The 21,618-nt window shown below is 43.3% G+C and overlaps 1 protein-coding gene across 1 annotated transcript in view; it reads left to right on the top strand.

The window, feature by feature from the left end:
* MAP3K5 (mitogen-activated protein kinase kinase kinase 5) overlaps nucleotides 1–21,618 on the top strand; it is a 181,441-nt gene that overhangs the window by 53,538 nt on the left and 106,285 nt on the right. Inside the window, exons 3-7 of the mRNA XM_080941715.1 lie at nucleotides 7,970–7,993; nucleotides 12,012–12,205; nucleotides 13,665–13,833; nucleotides 15,311–15,417; nucleotides 18,034–18,204. Of these exons, the coding sequence (XP_080797841.1) occupies nucleotides 7,970–7,993; nucleotides 12,012–12,205; nucleotides 13,665–13,833; nucleotides 15,311–15,417; nucleotides 18,034–18,204 (665 nt within the window). The remainder of the gene's footprint in view (nucleotides 1–7,969; nucleotides 7,994–12,011; nucleotides 12,206–13,664; nucleotides 13,834–15,310; nucleotides 15,418–18,033; nucleotides 18,205–21,618) is intronic.

Below are 21,618 nucleotides of genomic sequence, written 5' to 3'. Positions count from 1 at the left end.
CAAGACATTCAACCCGGGGCCAGATGCCATGCAAATATTCTATCACTGGGCTACATCCTGGGCATTGAATGAAACAGGTTTTTAGGGGTGATAAATAGGTCCAAGAACAGACATTAACCTGGGCCATAGTTCACCGGGGCTCTGAACGTGGCATGTGGCTTCAGTTCTATACTTTCTTCCTGATCACTAAACTAACCTGGTCGTGTAGCGGATCAGGTCTTTAGATAGATAAGGACAGTGGGGATGGGGGTGGGGAGAGACAGACAGACACAGAAATGCACACACACACACACACACACACACACACACACACACACCCACAGGCCAGAGAGGCCCTGGTCCTGAGACTACCTTTTAGTTTCCAGTGTGGCAGTACTGCTCTGTGACATTGTTTCTCTGAGTCCCAACCACCGTTGCTTTCATCAGGAGCAGTTCTGTGAAGGTAAAACCCGAACCCGTAGCTCCTGTGCTTGCTGACTTTCTCCTGCTCCCTCCCTCCATCAGAGGACCCCTCCCACCCACATCTGATCTGCTCACACCACAGAGTAGAATGAAGAAATAAATGCTGCTGAGCAACATCAGATGCTTAGGAGCTAAAGGAGCGTGTGGATGCCTGGGGTGTGGACCACTTACCTCGAGCTGCCTCTGCAGCCCTGCACCAGAACCAAAACTGAAACCCAGAAAACCACTGGTAATCCAGGCAGCGCTGTGGGAACTGGGACATGAACATACTCCTGGCGGGGAGATATATTGGCACAACTTTTACAACAGCAGTTTGGCAGTGACAGATCCTGAGATGGGACAGTTTTGACCCTGGGTATGTGTCGTAGAAAACATGGTTCACATGGCTAAGGACATCAAGACGTTTTATGTAATGTAGTTTATAATTCCCCCTCTCTGTAGAGCAAATAGTAAATACCTGGTAGGAGACTAAATGCCTTTGGTAGTTGTTTAGTGAAGTACTATAAAGCTCTTTGGGAAGAACAACGGGAATGTTACGGATGTACAGCATAGTTTACGGACATAATGTGGAATCACGGCATATGTTTAAGGTATCACACCAGCTATATAAAATGTGATGTGCATGACTACGCACCATACACATTTGCATTAGGGACGGATAGACCTGTGCTTGGGAATTACAAACAACATTCAGAATAATCACCTTTAGGAGTGGTGATCTCTAATGTAAGTTTAAGTGGCATATAGTTGAGATACATGCTGATATTTTAGACATCTTATATACTTAAACTACTTGATAATTGACGTTTTCTGAAGGAAATGATTGTATATGCCTCTGTACGCCAGGATAGCTGTGTACATTTGCATACATTTGCATACGTCTCCGGGCCATACATCTCCCAAATCGTGTTAGTTTCTTTTCGCTCGAGTTCTGGCTGTGACTGAGAGTCTCAGATGCATCTCTCCGGCTTTCCGAATGAGCATCTGCTGTTCTCCCGTCTGCTCCACTGCAGAGGAAACGCAGCTCCAGAGATGAGCGTGCACGTGGCCGGCGGCAAAGCAGTGCGTGCCACACGTGATGGTGATGTTGATTCTTCCTCAGCTGAGAAATCGGTTGTGTTTTTCTCTTAAGCTGTTGCCCTGAAGGCAGTCTGCAGATGGGCCTCTCTTCACAGACCGTTGTCTGAGGCAGCTTGTCTGCATTTACCACGCCCTAGATACGGAGGATGTGCATTGGCCCCGAATACCGTCTCCTTCTGGTCGGCATCTGATCAGCATCACTAGAAATCTCATGTGCACAAACCCAGATTTGTAACAGTGTCCTTAAGTCATCTCTATAAAAAATGGCAGAGCATTTCCTCAGGACATTAAAAATAGATTCCCAGCAGGATCCAGCATTCTTCCTTCTAGCTGTGTACACAAAAGGACTAAGAGCAAGACACGAAGGAGATAATTGTGTGCCCGTGTTTCTAGGAAACGTGGATAGCCGAGATGTGGGAATGACGAAGAGGAATGTTGATGGAGAGTGGGGGGGGGGGGTTCCGTACAAATGATGGAATATTAGTCAGTCATGAAGGAGATGCTGCCACATGCTGCAATATGGATGATTTTTGGTCAGTTACTGTGATTCTTCTTCCAAGCCATTTTGTGCTGTCCTTGACCTGTGACTCTGTTCTTCGAAATTAAAACAGACTTCATCTCCTTTAAACCTTATATAGGAAGTTGGACGTTAAATCTGGTTTTCAGAACATGCTTTTATATAAGTGAAGCAAATAGACATTATTTGGAGTTATGGTATCCATATTAAACATTTCAGTATTTATGCTACTTTGTAGTAAATTAGAAGATCAGAGTAATTTTTGTTACAAGTATTTTTAGATTTAAACTGAAATCTACCTGTGCTATGTAGAGCTACTCAGATTTCAAGATGCTTTTAAATTTATAAAAACATCCTCCCCACCCCCAGGCCCACCCCCCCCCGTGCCCCACCCTTACCACAGTCCTGCAATACTTCCTCCTTCTCTTAAAGCTTTGCCTTTCTGGAATTTAATTAAAAATTCAGTTTATACTTAAAACCAAATTTTAATTTTTCCAAAGCATATGACTCTTTAGCTTTACTAATGGATCCCCCCCAGCCCTTTAAATTAATCAACCCTGTGGAGGGCACAAAGTACTCACTCATTAAAACCTCTTTAAAGCCACTTAAAATATGACCCTGTAAAATCCTCTTGCAATTAGTAAGCCGGAAGCATGAGCCCCACCCCTTTAAACAGCACTGCCTGTGGACCTTTCAAATATATTCTAACATGTTCACCAGCTCTTACCTAGGACCAGCAGTTTTAAGATTTATCTTTTGGACCTGGTTTGGGTCAAGCACTTAACGTATGGCACAGGAAGTTCTCCATACCAAACACTTAAAATGGATGTCACAGAAGTTCTCTGTGTCATATGCTTGTGATGGGTGTCATTTTACTTATTTCAGAATTACTTGCATCTGAGTTGTAATCATTCCTTATCAAACTGGGGAAAAGCAATTTGGGGGAGGAGCAGAGAGACCACATGCATGCCAGGGTTTTATGGAGTATTTTTTTTTTCTAAGAATCTCATATCGATAGGAAATCGGCAATGTTGCATCTTGTAAAGCTTTAGCTGCAGAGTGAATGAAACAGACTCTCGTAACATCCCCTCCCACCCCACCTACCCACCCACTCCGTCTAGCCTCTGATTGGCATTTGTCAATGGGAAAAGGAAAGGCAGGCTGCACAGGACCTGGAAGGTGCCATTATATCCCTGGGTTGACACCGTCACTGTCATTAGTTATATTTGATATTAACAGTTGTATTTCATTATATGATGGCACTTCCTGTGGAATCGGATCATTATGACAATCCAACCCTTCATCTTTGGGTTCCTCATCTTTGAAATAACCTGCGATTTCCTATGTCAGGGGTGACTCTCTGTACAAAAAATCATCTACCTATAACTTTTAACACTATATCTTTTAAAGAAAATGTCCACCAGAATAATTTGGTTTAATTGTTACTGGAAGAGATTCTTAGTGGCAAAAGAAAGAAACTTAGTGATAGTAACACAGTACAACTGGAAGTTGGTGTGGAGAGGCTGTAGGTGCTGTGGGGGTCAGACCTTACTCGTGAGACCCAACGGAAAGAGTGCATCTACCAACAGCAGAGTTTTCCCACCAAGGGTTATTTTTTAAACATGAAACAAATGATAGGGAAAAAGAAGAAGAGGAGGAAGGAGGAGGAGGAGGAAAGAAAGCACAGAATGTGTTTTATGATTGATTCTAGCTTTGGTGTAATAGAACTGGAGTTTTGAGCCACATTATTTTAAGTGGAAGTTAAAACTTTTCTCCTATTGCTTTATTCCTAACCATGAACAACACAGATGCACCGTGTCCACAGACCTGGTTTAAGTTGTTTGCTTTGGGGTGGTCAATACCTCAGATGGCACATGGCTTTGAGTTGACATCACACATTTATGTTAGTTTTAATGTATGATCTAGTGAGGCAAACAAGTTAGGTACTCACTTTCTGGGGGTTAGATAGAAAAGATTTCCTTAGGGTTGAGAAATTAGTGCAGGGGTCCATGATTTAGGGCACACAGCTAGTGAGGGTCAGGGTGAATAGTTCATAGTTTATGGCAGTGCTTGTGTGGTGTTGAGTGGTTACAGAAGACGTGTAAGAACAGTTCTGCAGGAAGAAAGCACGGTGGCTCCAGTCGCCCGAGGCTGTGGTGATGCCACAGAACCTTGGCTCCTCTGTTCTTCCTATCCCTCCTCTCCCCCATTCCCTCCATTTCTGTATCTGGTATACCTGAGCTGGGACAATAGCCACTCCTATTTTAGGGAAGTGAGGATGTATCATGGTTCACTCAGCCAGTTTCTAAGTGATAGACAGCTAAGGTGTTCCCTGCCTCTGCTTTCGTACTGTACCAATGTTGCTTCTGCCCTGGAACACCCACTGACCGACCTTGCTTGCCCTTGGGGGTTGGAAGTGAATGGCTTGGAATCAATGGCTCATACTTGAGGAGCAGGTAAGAAAGCGCTGCTGCAGCGAGCTTGTAAGAAGGCTGCCACAAGCTCCTTTATTAATCCTTGGTGGGGGAGGTGCCCTTTGTACCCTCCACCCACGTCCCATTGGTCCCAAGCAAGCATCTCTTCAAGCAGCAGTTCCTGATTGGCTGGCATTGTCTATGTCAACAATCCTTAGTCTCTCGGTTAGTCTTCAATTAGGTCCTCATGCAGGAGATGCCTTTGTGGCCGCTCGGTCCCCATGTTTATGCAGAGGTGGCTACTGCTGTTCCTCCTACACACCAATGTGTCCCAAAATCTCTCAGCATGACAACTCTTGAAGGGGCTGGGAGTGTAGCTAAGTCAGCAGAGTGAGCAGTTATCCACACGTACAAGCAGCGCCACACACACTGGACGTGGTAGCACAGTCCAGAAGTGCAGGCTGGAGGACCGGAAGTTCAAGGCCATCCTTAGTTATATAGTCAATCTGAGACCAGTTTGGGTTACATCGAGATTCTGTCCGAAAAGACAGAAACAAACTACACTTGACCATTAAGTGGTCACAGAACATGGTTCTTTGTCGCTCAAAGGCTTTCCACTAAGGCCCAAAATAACATTCTCTCCTTATTTCTGGGTCAAAATGAACTTTTTGCTTTAGATCAGGGATGGTATTGAAGCTCTTTTTCAAATAGCTCTTTGGTTCTCTTCTCTCTATATGGCTCTAAGCAAACTGCCTTCCTTGGTTCCCAGAGGTAGCATTCGTTGATTTTTTTGTGAGCCCCTCCTTTCCGTCTGTCTCCAGGCAGAATACCCACCCACCTCCCATACCACCTTTGTAGTTTCTGTTCTGCCCGGCTCAGCTGTTGACCCACCCTCGTAGCTGACCTCCAATTCTATAAGAATATCATCTCAGAGAAACTGTAGCTCACACCATCTGTATCTTCCCCCTGCCTTATAACATGTATGTGAGTCGATTTATAGTTGTTCGTGCCCTTGTTGCTGTGATAAAAAAAATCTAACAAGAAGCAAATTGTGGGAGAAAAGACTTAGGTAAGCTTGTGATTTGAGGGGATGGCCCATCATTGCTGAAGTTCATGGTGGTAGGAGTGTGGGGCTGGGAAGTCTCACAGCAAGGGCAGAGAGGGATAGAAAAATAGAAACACAGATAGGTGATAGATAGATAGATAGATAGATAGATAGATAGATAGATAGATAGATAGGTAGGTAGGTAGGTAGGTAGGTAGGTAGGTAGGTAGATTATGATGAAGATGAAGATGTTAGACAAACAGGTGGGTGGATAGATACCAGAGAGTAGAGTAGGATGTAGCCCCCAAGACTCACTTTCCAATGACTGACTTCTTCCATCTAGTCCCTGTCTCCTAAGACCTCTTGAAGCACTACCATCCCCAAAGACCAAGTGTTTAAACATAGGAGCTAGTAGGGGCCACTTCACACTCAAACCATAACCAGATACGTATGTGCCTCCATGTTCACACAGACGTGTGCTCTTTTAAAACTGTAAACATGTTTGTTTGCTTCAAAGTCTTAATTCATGCCCAGGATAGTCAGGAACTTGCTGTGTGTCTCAGGCTATCCCAAATGTATGGCAAATCTCTGTGCTCCCCCTGGGTCCATTTAGCAGTCGGGTGTTGGTCTCCGCTGGGTTCTGTGTCTCTGCTCTCACCTTGCTGGATCTGGCTGCTCCCCTTAGCCAGATGGACTCTCCAGAAAGACTCCACAAATGCCTTACATTTCCTGTTTCCATGGCAACATACACACCATCTTCCCTAATATGCAGTCTCATTTTCTATTTTCTCAATTACGATCCCCTCAGCAACCAGTGAAGCTGGTACACCACAGCTTTTGCACATCGTCTCTCTCCCCAGCGCCTCTGGTTATTCTAATGTCTGGTAGTAATAGGAGTTGCAGCAGATACGTTTTAATAAGAACTTTGGTATGGGAAGCTTCGGATCTCATTTTCCTGAGCTCATTCCTTACAATCTAGGGAACAGGGATATTGTCCATGTGGTGTATTTATCCCATTACACGTCTCATAAAAAACATCTAAATGACACCCACTTTTATTGTCAGATGGTCTTATCTATGTGTGAGGCTGCCGTTGGTCAGCATGCTCTCAATTATCGGCAGCTGTGCCCGCTCCTTATCCCAGGCTGTGAGAGCCCGTGCTTAGGGAGCAACTGCTCTCTCTAGAGTGCGTTTCAGGCACTCTGTTTCGGGATTTGTACAGGCTTGCTTGTGTTGTATGGTGTTTGTATTATTGTGCATGTTTGTGTTGTGGTGCTTGAGTTGTTGTGTGTGCTTGTGTTGTGTGTGCTTGTGTTGTTGTGGTGTTGTGTTGTTGTGCATGCTTGTGTTGTTGTGGTGCCTGTGTTGTGCGTGCTTGTGTTGTTGTGCGTGCTTGTGTTGTGTGTGCTTGTGTTGTTGTGTGTGCTTGTGTTGTATGGTGTTTGTATTATTGTGCATGTTTGTGTTGTGGTGCTTGAGTTGTTGTGTGTGCTTGTGTTGTGTGTGCTTGTGTTGTTGTGGTGCTTGTGTTGTTGTGCATGCTTGTGTTGTTGTGGTGCCTGTGTTGTGCGTGCTTGTGTTGTTGTGCGTGCTTGTGTTGTGTGTGCTTGTGTTGTTGTGTGTGCTTGTGTTGTATGGTGTTTGTATTGTTGTGCATGCTTGTGTTGTGTGTGCTTGTGTTGTGTGTGCTTGTGTTGTTGTGGTGCTTGTGTTGTGTGTGCTTGTGTTGTTGTGGTGCTTGTGTTGTTGTGCATGCTTGTGTTGTTGTGGTGCCTGTGTTGTTGTGCGTGCTTGTGTTGTTGTGGTGCTTGTGTTGTTGTGCATGCTTGTGTTGTGTGTGCTTGTGTGTGCTTGTGTTGTGTGTGCTTGTGTTGTTGTGCATGCTTGTGTTGTTGTGCATGCTTGTGTTGTGTGTGCTTGTGTTGTGTGTGCTTGTGTTGTGCTTGTGTTGTGTGTGCTTGTGTTGTTGTGCATGCTTGTGTTGTTGTGCATGCTTGTGTTGTGTGTGCTTGTGTTGTGTGTGCTTGTGTGTGCTTGTGTTGTTGTGGTGCTTGTGTTGTTGTGCATGCTTGTGTTGTTGTGGTGCTTGTGTTGTTGTGCATGCTTGTGTTGTGGTGCTTGTGTTGTTGTGCATGCTTGTGTTGTATGTGTTTGTGTTGTGTGTGCTTATGTTGTTGTGTATGCTTGTGTTGTTGTGCATACTTATGTTGTTACTATTGAACTCTACACTTTTGTGTTCTCTTACACACTTCTCGTATGCAGAAAGTTAAATGTATATTTCTGACTGCAAACATAAATGCTTTTACAATGTTCCTCTGACATTTCTGATTGCTAATATAAATTGCTAATACAAATTTACCTGCATACAGTGGTTAAGTGGTTAGTAAGGGCCACAGGCTTTTGTTATAACATTTGCTAAGACTGCTTTTCCTCTTTTTTTTTTCTTTTTAGGAAATCATTTGCCAGAAGAATACTGTGAGTATTTGACTTAACTTTCCAAATTTTTTTGAACTCTTTTCTTTTTCGTTAATTAATCTGTTATTTTTAAATCTGTACAGATTGTCAATTTTTATTTATTTTGCTCCTTTTCAGGGCTTTCCATGTGTCTGTATAAACACAATTATGTTCTCTAACTAACTCATCATAGTGAAATATTATAACAATGGAAGATAACACTAATACCTACTTTTCAAATATATAATTGTGTCTTAGAAAAAATCTTTCATAGTACATTCAATGTTATAGAACTTTAATTGGCAATATCAAAGCATATAACCAAGTAATATATGTATGTATGTATATTATCCACATATTTGTCAATATCTATCACTATAAATATATATGTATATATGTATATAATATAATACACACATTATATATGTATACAATATATAATGCACATATATTATATATGTATATAACATATAATTTATAATATATGTGGACATATACATATACGTATATAATATATAATTTATAACATGTCGATATATACGGATATATACATATATGTATATGTATACAATAGATAAATATATATTGTTTGTGTTTCTGTTTATTATTATCTACTATTTTGAGGCATTCAGTCAAATTCTTAGATTGACTGTTTATGTTTTCAGTGGTGCTGGGGACTGAACTCATGAACATGGATTTGTTAGGCAAGTGTCCTGCTACTGAGCTAAATCCACAAGCCCTTTCTCGAAGCACTGAAATCCTTCTTTGAGATCACACTACAGAACACTAACCCCTCATACGAAATTAGATTAATGTGGAAACCAGAGAGATATTTAATATTTTCAGTTTTAAAAGACTGCATGAAAAATGTTGAACTATTACCGGAGAAATGGGAACAGCCCTATGGGTCGGTGGTATATTTTATCTTGGGAAGTAGGGCAGTGTTTAAGAGCCCTAAAACAGAGATACATCTACAATTCAGAGTGATAAAATATGATAAAAGGCCATGAGTGATTCCACAGGAGATGGGGAGATTAACATTGTCGGTAGGTTTGAGATTTCACTCCCATTTCATCGGGAAATGCACACTTCCATCCCATGCTTCAGTGCAGTATAACACATTTTATTCAGCGGGTGTTAGTTGGACGTGAGCTGTGTGCCAGGACCTGGGCTTGGCGCCCACCAAGGAAACTCACACTGGTGCTTGAGAACAAAAATGGTGATGTCCATAACTGTTTGTGTGAGATGAAAGGTGAGGGTGCTTTGTATGCAGCTGTGTATCAGGACAAGTAAACAAATAATTAGACACATTTTTAGGAAGCTAAGGCACATGACCTGCTGCGGAGATGGTGGCCATCATTATATCAAAGTCCACCAAAGGAGGTAGCATTCCCTAGGCCTGAAGGATGGGAAGGGTAAGAGGAGCCTCATGCTTTGGGATATTGATTTAGCTTCTGCTGTGATCTGGGGACTGGGTGCCCTTTAAAAACCCTGACTTGTGCATCCCTCCTTCAGCATGTTTGAACACGGTGGCCATTCCCTTCCAGATGTTTGATTCCTTCTCCACATAGACTTTTGTTCCTTCACATAGTTCTTACGGACTGAAAAGCAAGGTCAGCATTATTGATATTTAAAACAGCAAAGATATAATTTAATAGATTAGGACTAGATGTTGGAGGCTTTTCTGTGCTCTGGGTGTGATCAAGCATAGGTTTTAGGTTCTGAGCTTCGGGATTTTACACATACATAAGACAGAGAGAGGCGGGAGGGAGGGAGGCAGACAGACAGACAGACAGATAGACAACATGCAAGGATTAAGTTAGGTCATTGATGCTCTGAGATCCAGGTGGCATCATAGAAGAACAAGTTCCTTGTCAATCTTCCTGATTGGTCCCCCCATCACTTTGTGAAGGGCAACTTGGTTTGATTAAAACCCATACCTCTACCTGTGGAAGTCCTTCTCCTACTCCTGCTCAGTGCTGACACCCAGGTGCTTCGAAGCATAACATGCTCATAAATAATTATACCTGACCGTAAAATCTCATGCTCGCAGTGAGCTGTCTGTAGTTCATGCAGATTCCTGTGAAGGTGATATTGGGTAGGAGAGCAAGTATAGCTCTCTGCAAAAGTCATGTGAGACGGTTAATTCATCCCTAGCAGCAACGACATGCTCTGCAGAGAAAGCACTGGGCTAGAAAGCCAGGTGCTTGATCTAAGGTTGCTGTCACCAAGCCTGTAAAGTGGTACCAGGAGGAGCACCAAGGTTTCGGTGACAGTAAAGCCCTGCTTCTCTTCTTCCGTGCAAGTACTGAGTTAATGTTTGCTCTTGCCCGTCAGGACAGAACCATAAGAGAGCACATACACTCCTGTACTCCTGAGGCTGGGCCTCCTAGTGCCTCCAGAAGGCACATGTCCAGTCTGCTGCTCAGCCATTTGCATGTTTTTCTTTATGGGTTTCCTCTTAGAGGTCCCTAGAGGTCCCTGACATTTCATTCAGTCATACCAAATCACACCCTGATCTGTGTTTACATTCCCACACACCCCAAATCCCTCCCAGCCTTTTGAAGGAAATCTATACTCCTTCCAAGTAAGCATTCCGTTCCCACCCACTTCAAGTTTCAGTCTCTTGAAGGTCTTCGTCTCTTGAAGGTCTTCGCATAGTTTAGCTGGAGATGGGGTTCTGTGTGGGGTTTGTTGACTGCAGTTCCTCCTAGCATGGCTACAGTGAGGCTGGACTTGCAGGCTGAATTCTTGCTTTTGTGTTGATGTTCCTTTTAAAGAAGCCCCACTTGAACTCACCTCCAGCTCCTTCTCCTTCGTCCCGTGCATGCGACTGTCTCCCAGACTCGGGTGATTCTGCTTTGGGTGCTGAGCTCATAGCTACTTACTGTTTCGCATTGCCACAACGCTGGTCTGGTTGTGCCACATAGCTTTCTGCCTCATTTCCTTAAATCTTGGCTCTTGCTCTTGCAGTCTATCCTGTTGTCTACCCAGAATGCCAAAGTGCACAGCCATGGTTGTTTTGTCTTCCCCGCTCTGGATTCTGTAGTTGAAAATCTTTAGTTTGCCTTCTGGTCTCTTCGTTGGGCCCCAGACTGCAGTCAGATTTGCTTCCCCCGGCGGTCTCCATGCCAGTTCCCTTTGTCATCTCCCCAACGGTGCTTTTGTTGGCACAAATATCCCCTCCTTTGGCACGATCTGGAAACTGCTAGGTCAGCCAACCCTGGTCTGGCTAAAGTGAGAGGGCACCGGCTGCAGCTAGCAAAGGACAGGATGGGCAGGGGTCAGGAGCCTGTGGACCGCAGCGTAAGCTTCCGAGTTGCCACAGGCTCTCCTGTGGAGCTTCGTGCAGCCGTAGGAACTCATATCCGCAGATGGTAAAGACTGTCTGGGGGCTGGGTAGAGAGAGGATGGCCGGTGGTCAGTGTGGAGGTGAGAGTAGAACAGGACCATCGCAGGGACGCAGGCAGGGGTAGGGACCTCACTGCTAGCAGAGAGGAGGGATGTAAATCCAAGATGTAGAGCAGGAAGAGCTAAGGCAGTGATAGTCTCAGGTTTTACTGAATGGGACACGTGTAGTGTGGGTCTGGAGGGAAACAGCCGTGTTCTTCCTGGGGAAGCCCTTTAACTCCCAGGGAAGCTCTGAGGCTCTTAGTACTTTGTCCTCCTTCTGTTGGGCCTGACTGGATTCCTGATTCCCCAGAGGCTGGACGTTATGATGAAATTATTCCCGAGTTAGCACATGCCCTAGTATTGTGACAGCGCATACATATTTAACGGCCGATCGGATGCTTTATCCCGGGCCAGCCCTTACTGTGCTAAAGTAAGCGATTAAGGAAATTGGAAAATTCCGTTTTCATGGGTCATCAATAAGAAATGAATCTCTCCTGTTCCCCTTTTGCACTCTGGATTATTATGGAAAATAATAACTTGAGTCGCTGAACCGCGACCCGGCAGGGTTTTGTTTTGTTTTTTTGTCAGTGTGTTGTGGTGTCCCTTAGGCAAGCTCCCTACTGTCTGGTGCCTCCTGTCCCCACAGGTGTGCACTGGGAACTACACCTTCATCCCTTACATGGTGACGCCACACAACAAGGTCTACTGCTGTGACAGCAGCTTCATGAAGGGCCTGACTGAGCTCATGCAGCCCAACTTGGAGCTCCTGCTGGGTCCCATCTGCTTGCCTCTGGTGGACCGTTTCGTTCAGCTTCTGAAGGTGGCACAAGCGAGTTCCAGGTAACACTTGGCACCAGTGGGTGATGAGCGTGCAGTGCTGTTCTGTGTTATTTGTGTATCTCCTCACATGTTCCTACCTACCAGCCAGGGAACGATTTGCAGTACCTTCTGAGTCAGTGTGTGTGTGTGTGTGTGTGTGTGTGTGTGTGTATGTGTGTGATTTTAGTTCATAAGTTAAACCTCATTCACTTGGTTTACTAAAAAATGACGCCAATCTATTAATTCTGTTATAAGAATAACAAGGATGGATATATATATATATATATATATATACACACACACACACATATGTATGTATGTATGTATATGTATGTTTATATGTATATTTCTTTTACTTATTTTTAAGTAAATTTATATATAATCTTATTGTTTATAAACATATATACTTATAAATAAATAAATATATATGAATATATGCACACACACACAAGCAGTTATGGCTACATCAGAATAAATGTCCACGGACTTTTAGTGTAAGGGCTAAAACTTCACAAAATTTGCTAAGAACATAGTTAAGAATAATCCCTGGGCCAGCGAAATCACTCGGTGGCAAGTACTTACTGGATGCTGAGACCCTGAGTTCAGTCCCCGATTCACACTGCAGAAGAAGAGTGAACCCTATAGAGCTGGCCTTCAATCGTCATACCCACCACTGGCACACGCAGAAGCATGCACACACACACACACACACAAAGTCAGATGTGTAAAATAACACTCTTGATTCGAGTAGCTTTCGATGGCCTGGAACTTTCTATGCATTCTCCAAGTCTTTTTGGAGGTGGGCTTCCAATACTCAGAGGTTCGCCTGCCTCTGCCTCCTGGATGCTGGGATGATGAGCATGTGACCAACAAGTGTAGTTACTTTAAAAGCACGTGACCAGCAAGTACAGTTACTTTAAAAGCAATGATCAGTTGTTTATGTTGGTGGGCAATGGTACTGAGCTAGAGAGTTAAGGTTGTACTGTAGTCAGATCATGGGCCTATCTAAATTATTTGAAATAATTTGCACTCAAACTAGTAAGATGAAAAATAAAGTTTGGATTTTTTTCTAAAATATGGCAGAAATCTAAAAGAAATTCGTGGACTCCCTAATTTCCTTTTTCTTTTTTTTTAAAAAAAGATTTATTTATTATATATAAGTATACTATAGCTGTCTTCAGACACACCAGAAGAAGGAGGGCATCAGATCCCACTACAGATGGCTGTGAGCCACCATGTTGTTACTGGGATTTGAACTCAGAACCTCTGGAAGAACAGTCAGTGCTCTTAACCACTGAGCTATCTCTCCAGCCCCACCGCACCCCCCAAATTTCTTAACAATGCCAGATATCCTTCAGTGTATCTTAATGGGTCAAAAACTCCTTGTGGACAAATGTCATGCATTTCTTCATAAAAGTGCCATATTTCAATGAATCATTTCTCTAGAGCTAACTCTTTGAAATGTGTGGTTTTTCACTAGCCAGTACTTCCGGGAATCTATCCTCAATGATATCAGGAAAGCTCGGAATCTATACACTGGTAAAGAGCTGGCGGCTGAGCTGGCGAGGATCCGGCAGCGCGTAGACAATATTGAAGTTCTGACAGCAGACATTGTTATCAACCTGTTGCTTTCCTACAGAGATATCCAGGTGAGGGGAGGGAGGGACGAGGGTATTGAATTTCAGCCAGGGAAGAAGTAATCCTTGGTGCTGCCTGGAATTGCCTGCTTCCTTTCCACTCTGACTTCATGGTGAACGGAAGAGGCTCACAGGCGTAACTGTCAGGATTATCACACACACAAACACACACACACACACACACACACACAGAGAGACACATTTACTCTTCCTCAAGAACTACTTACATGCTCAAGCTCTTGGAGGGCTGATTTGCTCAGCCAACCTCGGGCACATCTGTCAGTCAGCCAATGAGAGCTTTGTTTTGGCAAACAGCAGAGATTCTTAGATCTTTCTGGATGTAACTTTGACTTCCTGAAATTATACCGCTGACACTGGTGGAGCAAGAAACGTGCCACCGTTTCCTCGTAAAGCAGTGGTGGACCCATGGCTTACTGAGCGGTACTACTGCCAGGTCTTAGCCGTTTGAAGATCCAGCAAGTAGAATAAAACCTCTCAGTGAGGGGTGTGGAGTTAGAGTTTTATCATAAATCTGGGGAACTCCTGGCTTCTTGTTCCTGTACCAGCCTCTTGACCCTGTAAAACTTCGCCCATGAGAGAGACTCCTTGCACAAAGAGCCACGGTAGCAGCCGGTGGTGAGAGGAAACCCACTTAACGTGGTATGAAATCACCTTGATACTTAGGACAGAATTTCAGTCAGCTGCTCCGTGACCTTCAAACTTTTAATGTCCTTGGGCAGAATCATTTTAAGGTTCTTGATGGAAGCCTGCAGACCAGGAACTATGTGAAAAGAGCCCAGTCATGTGTCTGTGGTTTGCTTGTTTTGCTTCTTTGGGTTTTTGTCAAATACTGTAACTTGATTTTTCATGCCTTAATCCATGTAATAGGAATTTAGGAGAAACACGGCTGTTGCTTCTAGGGCTTTTCCAAAGGTCTCAACAGGTTTTTTTTCCCCCTAAGGTAATACTTTTATTGAATATTTGTGAATTTTATGAAATACACCACAGTCACTTCCTAGCCCTTCCAGGTCCGGCCCTTGTGATCTCCCCCCTCCAAAAAAGAAGAAAAGAAATATACTAAGTCCAATTTGTAGTACCCACATACTCACTGGAGCATGGTCAAACTCCCAGTGGCCAGTCCCTTAAAGAAAACTGAGTCTTCCCCACCCCCACCCCTACCAGAAGCCATCAGCTGTGAAGAGCTGCACTTCAGCATCCTTATCACAACTCTTAAAGAGTTTTTTTCAATGGCGCTCTCTCTCTCTCTCTCTCTCTCTCTCTCTCTCTCTCTCTCTCTCTCTCTCTCTCTCTCTCTCTGCGAGTGTGCATGTAAGTGCATGTGTGTTGGGGAGAATTTCTACAGACACGATTTATGTCCCTCAACAATTCTAACTTTGCTGTTAATCCCTTCTTCGGTGTTAGATTCGGGGCTGTCTTGTTGGAGATTTCTCCTCAGGGTTTAATTCTGTGCTGCTTGTTTTGCTGAAAGGACTATGACTCCATAGTGAAGCTGGTAGAGACTTTAGAAAAACTTCCAACCTTCGATTTGGCCTCGCACCACCACGTGAAGTTTCATTATGCGTTTGCACTGAACAGGTAAGAGGTTCCCTCCGGGGGTGTTCTGACTTGATGATTCAACTCTGACCAACTCCCCTATAGGCTTCCCAGCAGCTCCCAAATGCACAGTATCTACCCCAGCCCACAGGAAGTACCATAAGCATGCCTTCTCATTTCTCTCTGGCTTTTGTTTGTTTGGGGACAGGGTCTTGCTGTATAAGTCATGCAGACTTGAGTTTTTGATTCTCCTACATCTGTCTTTTGATGGCTGTTATTATTATTAGCATGTGTGTGTGTGTGTGTGCCAGCCCTCTGTCTCTCTGTTAGTAAAAGCCTAATGTTATATGTGGCTATAATTTTTTATAATTCTTCTGTTTCTGTGACAGAGCTTGTGTTTGGTGTTTATATTTTATAACATCCAATATTTTATCAGTGTGATGCTTTTAAGCAGATATAGTTGTCCTTGGGTGTTTGTTAAAAATTTGTTCCAAACTCTTTAAAGGTACCCAGATCTGAGGATGTTCAAGTCCTTATATAATGATTCAGGATTTCCTATAATAATCAAGCATTCTCTCTACATTTAGAGCACTGTCTAGATAGCCATGATATCTAATATAATACAATGCTATGTAGATGGTTGTCATTTTTAACTGTTCGGGGAAAAATCTGTGCATGCCTAGTATAGACATTTCCCTAAATATTTTCAGTGCATATTTGACTGAACCCTGACTGAGAATTCACAACCTCAGTATTATTTGGCCCTTCACATGCTGATTCACTGAAGTGTGAGGACAGTTCTGAGGAAGTGACTGTGTTTTCTCATCCAAAGACAGTCTTCCCAGAACTGCTGTGAGCACGATTAGTTATGACCAGAACTCTGCCGGTGACATCTTACATCGCGTGCCCGTGAGCCTGTCTGAGTCCCCACTGTGCCTTCTGTCTACATCACAGCACACGTCAGGGCGGCCTCCCACTACATTCATTTGTGTTCTGACCCCAGGTGGGACCAGAGTCCTCAGTGGTCCAAATACTTACCTGTGCCACTCTTTCCTTCGCAGTAAGATGGGTACGCAGACAGGTTGCTGCAGAAGAAAACTACTTGTTTTAAGGAAAGGAAAAGACACCTAATTTATCTAGAACTCGCTGGGTGTCATAATTTCCCTCATTTTATAGCTGAAGCTTCTGCACATTGGACAGGCTGAGTGGTTGTCCCTGAAGACTCCAGTGGACCTGTGCTGTCCTAGAAATCCAGCATGGTGTTCCGCTAGAACCGATGTGTTTCCTCCCCTACCCAGCAGAGCTGGAGAACTTGCCCACTTTACCAACAGATGTAGGCTGTAGACAGAAGGCCATTTTGTCTTTTGTTGATTAAGCATCCTTTATATCTGCTAGATCTGGATAAGACCTCCAGAGCTTACCTGCTCTTTGTAAAACACATCCCCCCTCCCTTAAGTAAAATGTCTTTTGGAACAAACTGAGAAAAAGCCTATGAATCTCTTAGAATTTTACTTCGTGTGTCTTGTCTCTCTTTCCAAAAGTAGCATATGATCGAATGAAAAGCACATTTGTGTAAAGCAATATTCTGAACCCAAGACATTTAGGTAGAGATAGAACTTATGAACAAAAAATGTGAAATAATAGTTGAGAATATGACAATACACGTAACTTTAAAAAGTTTTATTTGAAATATATCTCACATCTCTCATTCATTTAAAATATCATGTATCCTCAATTTTAGTACATTGAGTTATATAGCTGTCATCCCCACAAATTACAGAGTAAATTTTTGCCTTGTAAGGAACCCTTCTATCCATTAACAGTCACTGTTCCACACAGATCCTCCTGTTCCTGCCGAACACGAATGTGCTTCTGTCTGTATTGACTGTTCTGTTTTAAATATTTCCCATAAGGGGAAATCATACTGTTGGCAGCCTCTTTCGTGATTTTATTTTTTTTCACTTAGCATAACATTTTCATCATTGGGGAAACATAAAGTATGATTTTGAGAACCACCCACACCTATCACTTAATAATAACAAGCTACACGGAGTTCAAGGCCAGTCCTGATAACTCAGTGAGTTCCTGTCTTGAAGTTCAAGTCGAGAAAAATAGCAGGAATTCAGGTCAGTGGTACAGCACTTGCCTAACATGCCCTGCCGAGGTCTCATCTTTGAGACCTGTACCGTAAGAACTACACGAGACTACTTCTGTAGATGCTTAGCCACACGGAGAAACCAGCCAACTCTAGGATGGATTTTAATTTTGGAATTATCTATGAGATAATTTTTTCATTGTTTTGCAACAAAAGCCATCGAAAACTAACATCATAGTATTATAATATCATAGTGTTATAATAGTAGATTCTGCACCATTCAAGATCACAGGGTGCATAATCCATAGAATTCCACCATCTTGAGCCTGTTCCTAGGCAGCAGGGAGATCACCTTGACCACTCACACCTCACAAGAGATCCTTGACAGACTCAGTGGACATACATCAGGATAAGAAAGCTTAGGACGGAGTCCATAGAGGAATCTCAGAATCCAGTTATTTTTATTCTGCCAAACTTTACTGATGCAAATCAAATACATGAAATAGGCGATTGGCTTATAATGGACTTTGTGATCTATATGAAAACGGTGCTTTCTACTTTAGGAGAAATCTCCCTGGAGACAGAGCCAAGGCTCTTGACATCATGATCCCCATGGTACAAAGTGAAGAACAGGTTGCTTCCGATATGTACTGTCTCGTTGGCCGAATCTACAAAGATATGTTTTTGGATTCAAATTTCACTGACACTGAAAGCAGGGACCATGGAGCATCTTGGTAAGACTGGAGGATGGGAAGTGTCCTCTCTCCCAAAGCCCGTGACGCATAAGACTGTGTGGACCAGAGAAGGGATGCAAGCGTTCAGACTGTGTCTGTTCCTTTGTGTATCTTGAGCCAAATTTTGATTTTTCTAACTTTAGTATGTAACTTGATAAGATTCATTTAACACGGAAGGGTACATTTCCATAAATTAGATAGAAAAGTTATGAATGTAATTTGATTTGAAATGTGCACCGTGAAAAGCAAAGTACAATTTTGTGAGGGGAAAAAAATATAGAAAGACTATCGACAGATTTCAAGAAGTCAGAAAATACACAAGCTTGTGGATAACCCAAGCTTTTATTTTAATTGTTCCAGAAAGGCTTTTCATGTGATTTGATTTCTAAAGTTTATTTGAAAGACTAAAGGGTGCAGAATAGGCAATGCGGTTTTGAGGAAAAGGTGGAGGAACTTGCTCTACAGAGGAAGCTCAGGAGGTTGTAGTCTGGCTTGGGCAAATGAAACATTGTAGCACAATATTTTCTCCTCACCAGACTGTTTATATGACAGGGTACGGGTAGTGATTAGAGAAGAGATTAGCCAAAGGAAGGTTTGGCGCTTTAGCAGTGGTACTAGGAAATGGATTTGTCTCCTCAGAAAAGTAAATATTAAGTTGAATCTCTATTTTACTTATTTAAGTTTGCTACTTTTCTCTGGAGGTAAGTATTAGATCCAGGTCTTGTTTATACCAGGCCAAGCCTAAGCTGCAACCCCAGCTCCAGCCCCAGATCTCTTACTTAAGCTTCATGCAAAAGTTTAACTTTAAGTGAGTTGAAAGATCCAAACATGAAAATAAAAAATATGTTAAGGAAAATATTTTAGCATAAAATCTGAAAAATTATGTTTATGGCTTTGGGTTAGGGGTGAATCTTTTTAAACGAGGCCTATAAATATGAAACAAGCAAGAAAATCCTAAGCAACAACAAACAAACAAACCAAAAGATTTTCAAGAATGGATTTTGTTAAAATGTGCTGGTGCTCCTTAAGTTTCTGGCTTTTGGTGAGAGAGAGGGGCTTTGGTTGTGCTGATTTTTCCTGCTGATGACAATTACAACTGTTGGGAAGAGTTAGAGAGTAGGGTTGAGTCGTAGATAATCAGAACCTGGGGAGGTTTGTGGGCTTGGATAAGAGAAGAACATGGAGTTAACGCCCCAGATCTCTCTCTGGACTCAAGTAGAAAGTCACAGTCTTGGGCTGGAGAGATGGCTCAGTGGTTAGAGCACTGACTGCTCTTCCAGAGGTCCTGAGTTCAAATCCCAGCAACCACATGGTGCTCACAACCATCTGTAATGGGACCTGATGCCCTCTTCTGGTGTGTCTGAGGACAGCTACAGTGTACTTATATGTAATAAATAAATCTTTAAAAGAAAGAAAGGAAAAAAAGTCACAATCTTAATGACCTAAGTTGCTGGTGCTAGGTGAACAGAGTTCTTAGTAATAACCCTTGAGTTATGAACTGGCCACGGCGGGGGTGAGGGGGAGGAGACAAAGGACCTGCACATGAACTCCTCCTGGGTAAAGGAACCTCCAAGTAAAATGGCAGCTGGAAGGCTGTAGCGCAGCGCAGAAGTTTCATCCGCTGCCCACTGCAGAGGACACAGTTTTCAGTCTGAAGTCATTGACTTAGAGACTCTTAAACCTTTAACTCAAACTCTAAAAGGCCAAGCCTTAGGGTAAAGGGAGTACAGTAAGTTACAACCATCTCAGAACTGTGCTAAACCAAAATAAAAACCAGCCTCCATATGCTGAGACAAATGGCTGATGCTCTGTTTGCCTCTTATATATAACTTGTGTTGATTTGAATAAGAATGGCCTTGTTAGGCTCCCGTATTTGAATGTTTAATCGCCGGGGAGAAGAACTGTTGAGGAGGATTAGGTGATATGGCTTCGTTGGGGTAAAGGTGGCCTTGATGGAGGAATTGTGTCACTGAGGGTGTGCTTTGACATTTCCAAAGCCCCACACTAGGACAAGTGTCTGTCTGTCTGTCTCTCTGTCTCTGCCCACCATCTGTGGATCAGTATATAAAACTCTTAGCTACTCCAGTGCTGTACCTATCTGGCTCTTGCCATGATGATTGTGGACTAAATCTCCAAAATTGTAAGCAAGCCCCCCCCCCTCAGATTTAAATTGCTTTCTCTTATGTTTGCATTTGTGATGGTGTCTACTCAGAGCAATAGGGCAGACAGTAGCCAAGACAGAAGTTGGTACTAGGGATAGAGATATTGCCATAACAGGTCTGACCATGTTGTTTGTTAGAAGAATATGGAAGACTTAGGGAATTTGGACTATCAAAGAGGTTGAGTTCTCTAAGTGGGGCTTACTGGGCCGTCCTTGTATGGATGTAGACAGCAGTGGTTTTGGGGACCATTTGGACTATGCAGGCCCAGCTTGAGAGGCTTCAGAGGGGATGAGTATTAGCAGCTCACCTGAAGACCACTCTTATGACATTTTGGCTAAGAATATGGCTACCTTTCACCCCTCCCTAAAGATATGCCCTCGACTAAACTCAAGAGCTTTGAATTTAATGGGGCTGGCAGAGGAGATTTCAAGACAGCCTAGCATCGACTGTGTCCCATGGTCTCTACATTGAGAAGCAACAAGTAAAGCAAAGAGAAATACAAAAGAAGAGAAAAAGGAGCACCAGGGAATGCCGCCGTGGGGCCAAGGCTGATGCTAAATGGAATAAAGTAACAAAGTAACCTCAGGGCAACACCACGCCCAACCAGCCCTGCAACCTGTAGGAGGCCAAGCTCTGAGGGATCTCCTAGGCCTAAACACTTGTGCTGCTGTAATTCAAGGAGGAGGCAGGTTCCAGCCCTAGCAAACAGAAGAATTTGGCAGCTTTGGCCATGTTAATCTGACTTTAGGGTTTATAAGGATACAGGAGTAAAATGCTTGTTGAGGAAAGCCACTGAGGCGCAGAGCTCAGGGGAGCCCTGCATGGGTGCTTGGAGAGGCCATTGTGTGGGGCTGGGAGCGGAAAGCCTGGATTGTGTTGGAGATCCCAAGATGGCGAAGATGGTGTGGAACCAGCCCAAAAGAGAGGAATGTGTTGCAGTCAACAAACCTGGAAGGAGATTGGAAGAGTCTAATAACAGAATTTGGAGCATGCTCTGCTGGGTTTCATGCTTGGCTTTGGTCCTGTATCTCTTCTTGTTGCTCCCTTTATCCCCTTTTGTAGTGCTAATGTCTATCCTGTGCTGTTGTGTGTTTGAAGTGTGCGATCTGCTTTTCTATCCATTGACTTTACAATGGGTCGCAGTTGAGAGACTTTTGGACACCATCGATGCCGTGAAAGACTCTGGAGAGTCTGGAAGTTGAAAGAAATGGATCTTGCATTGCGATATGGGTCAAAGCCGATGGGGTGAGGT

Source organism: Micromys minutus, assembly GCF_963924665.1.
Source record: "Micromys minutus genome assembly, chromosome: 30".
Taxonomy (NCBI): Eukaryota; Metazoa; Chordata; class Mammalia; order Rodentia; family Muridae; genus Micromys; species Micromys minutus.
Note: the sequence above shows the minus strand (reverse complement) of the source record. Positions and strands in the feature narration are given on the sequence as shown.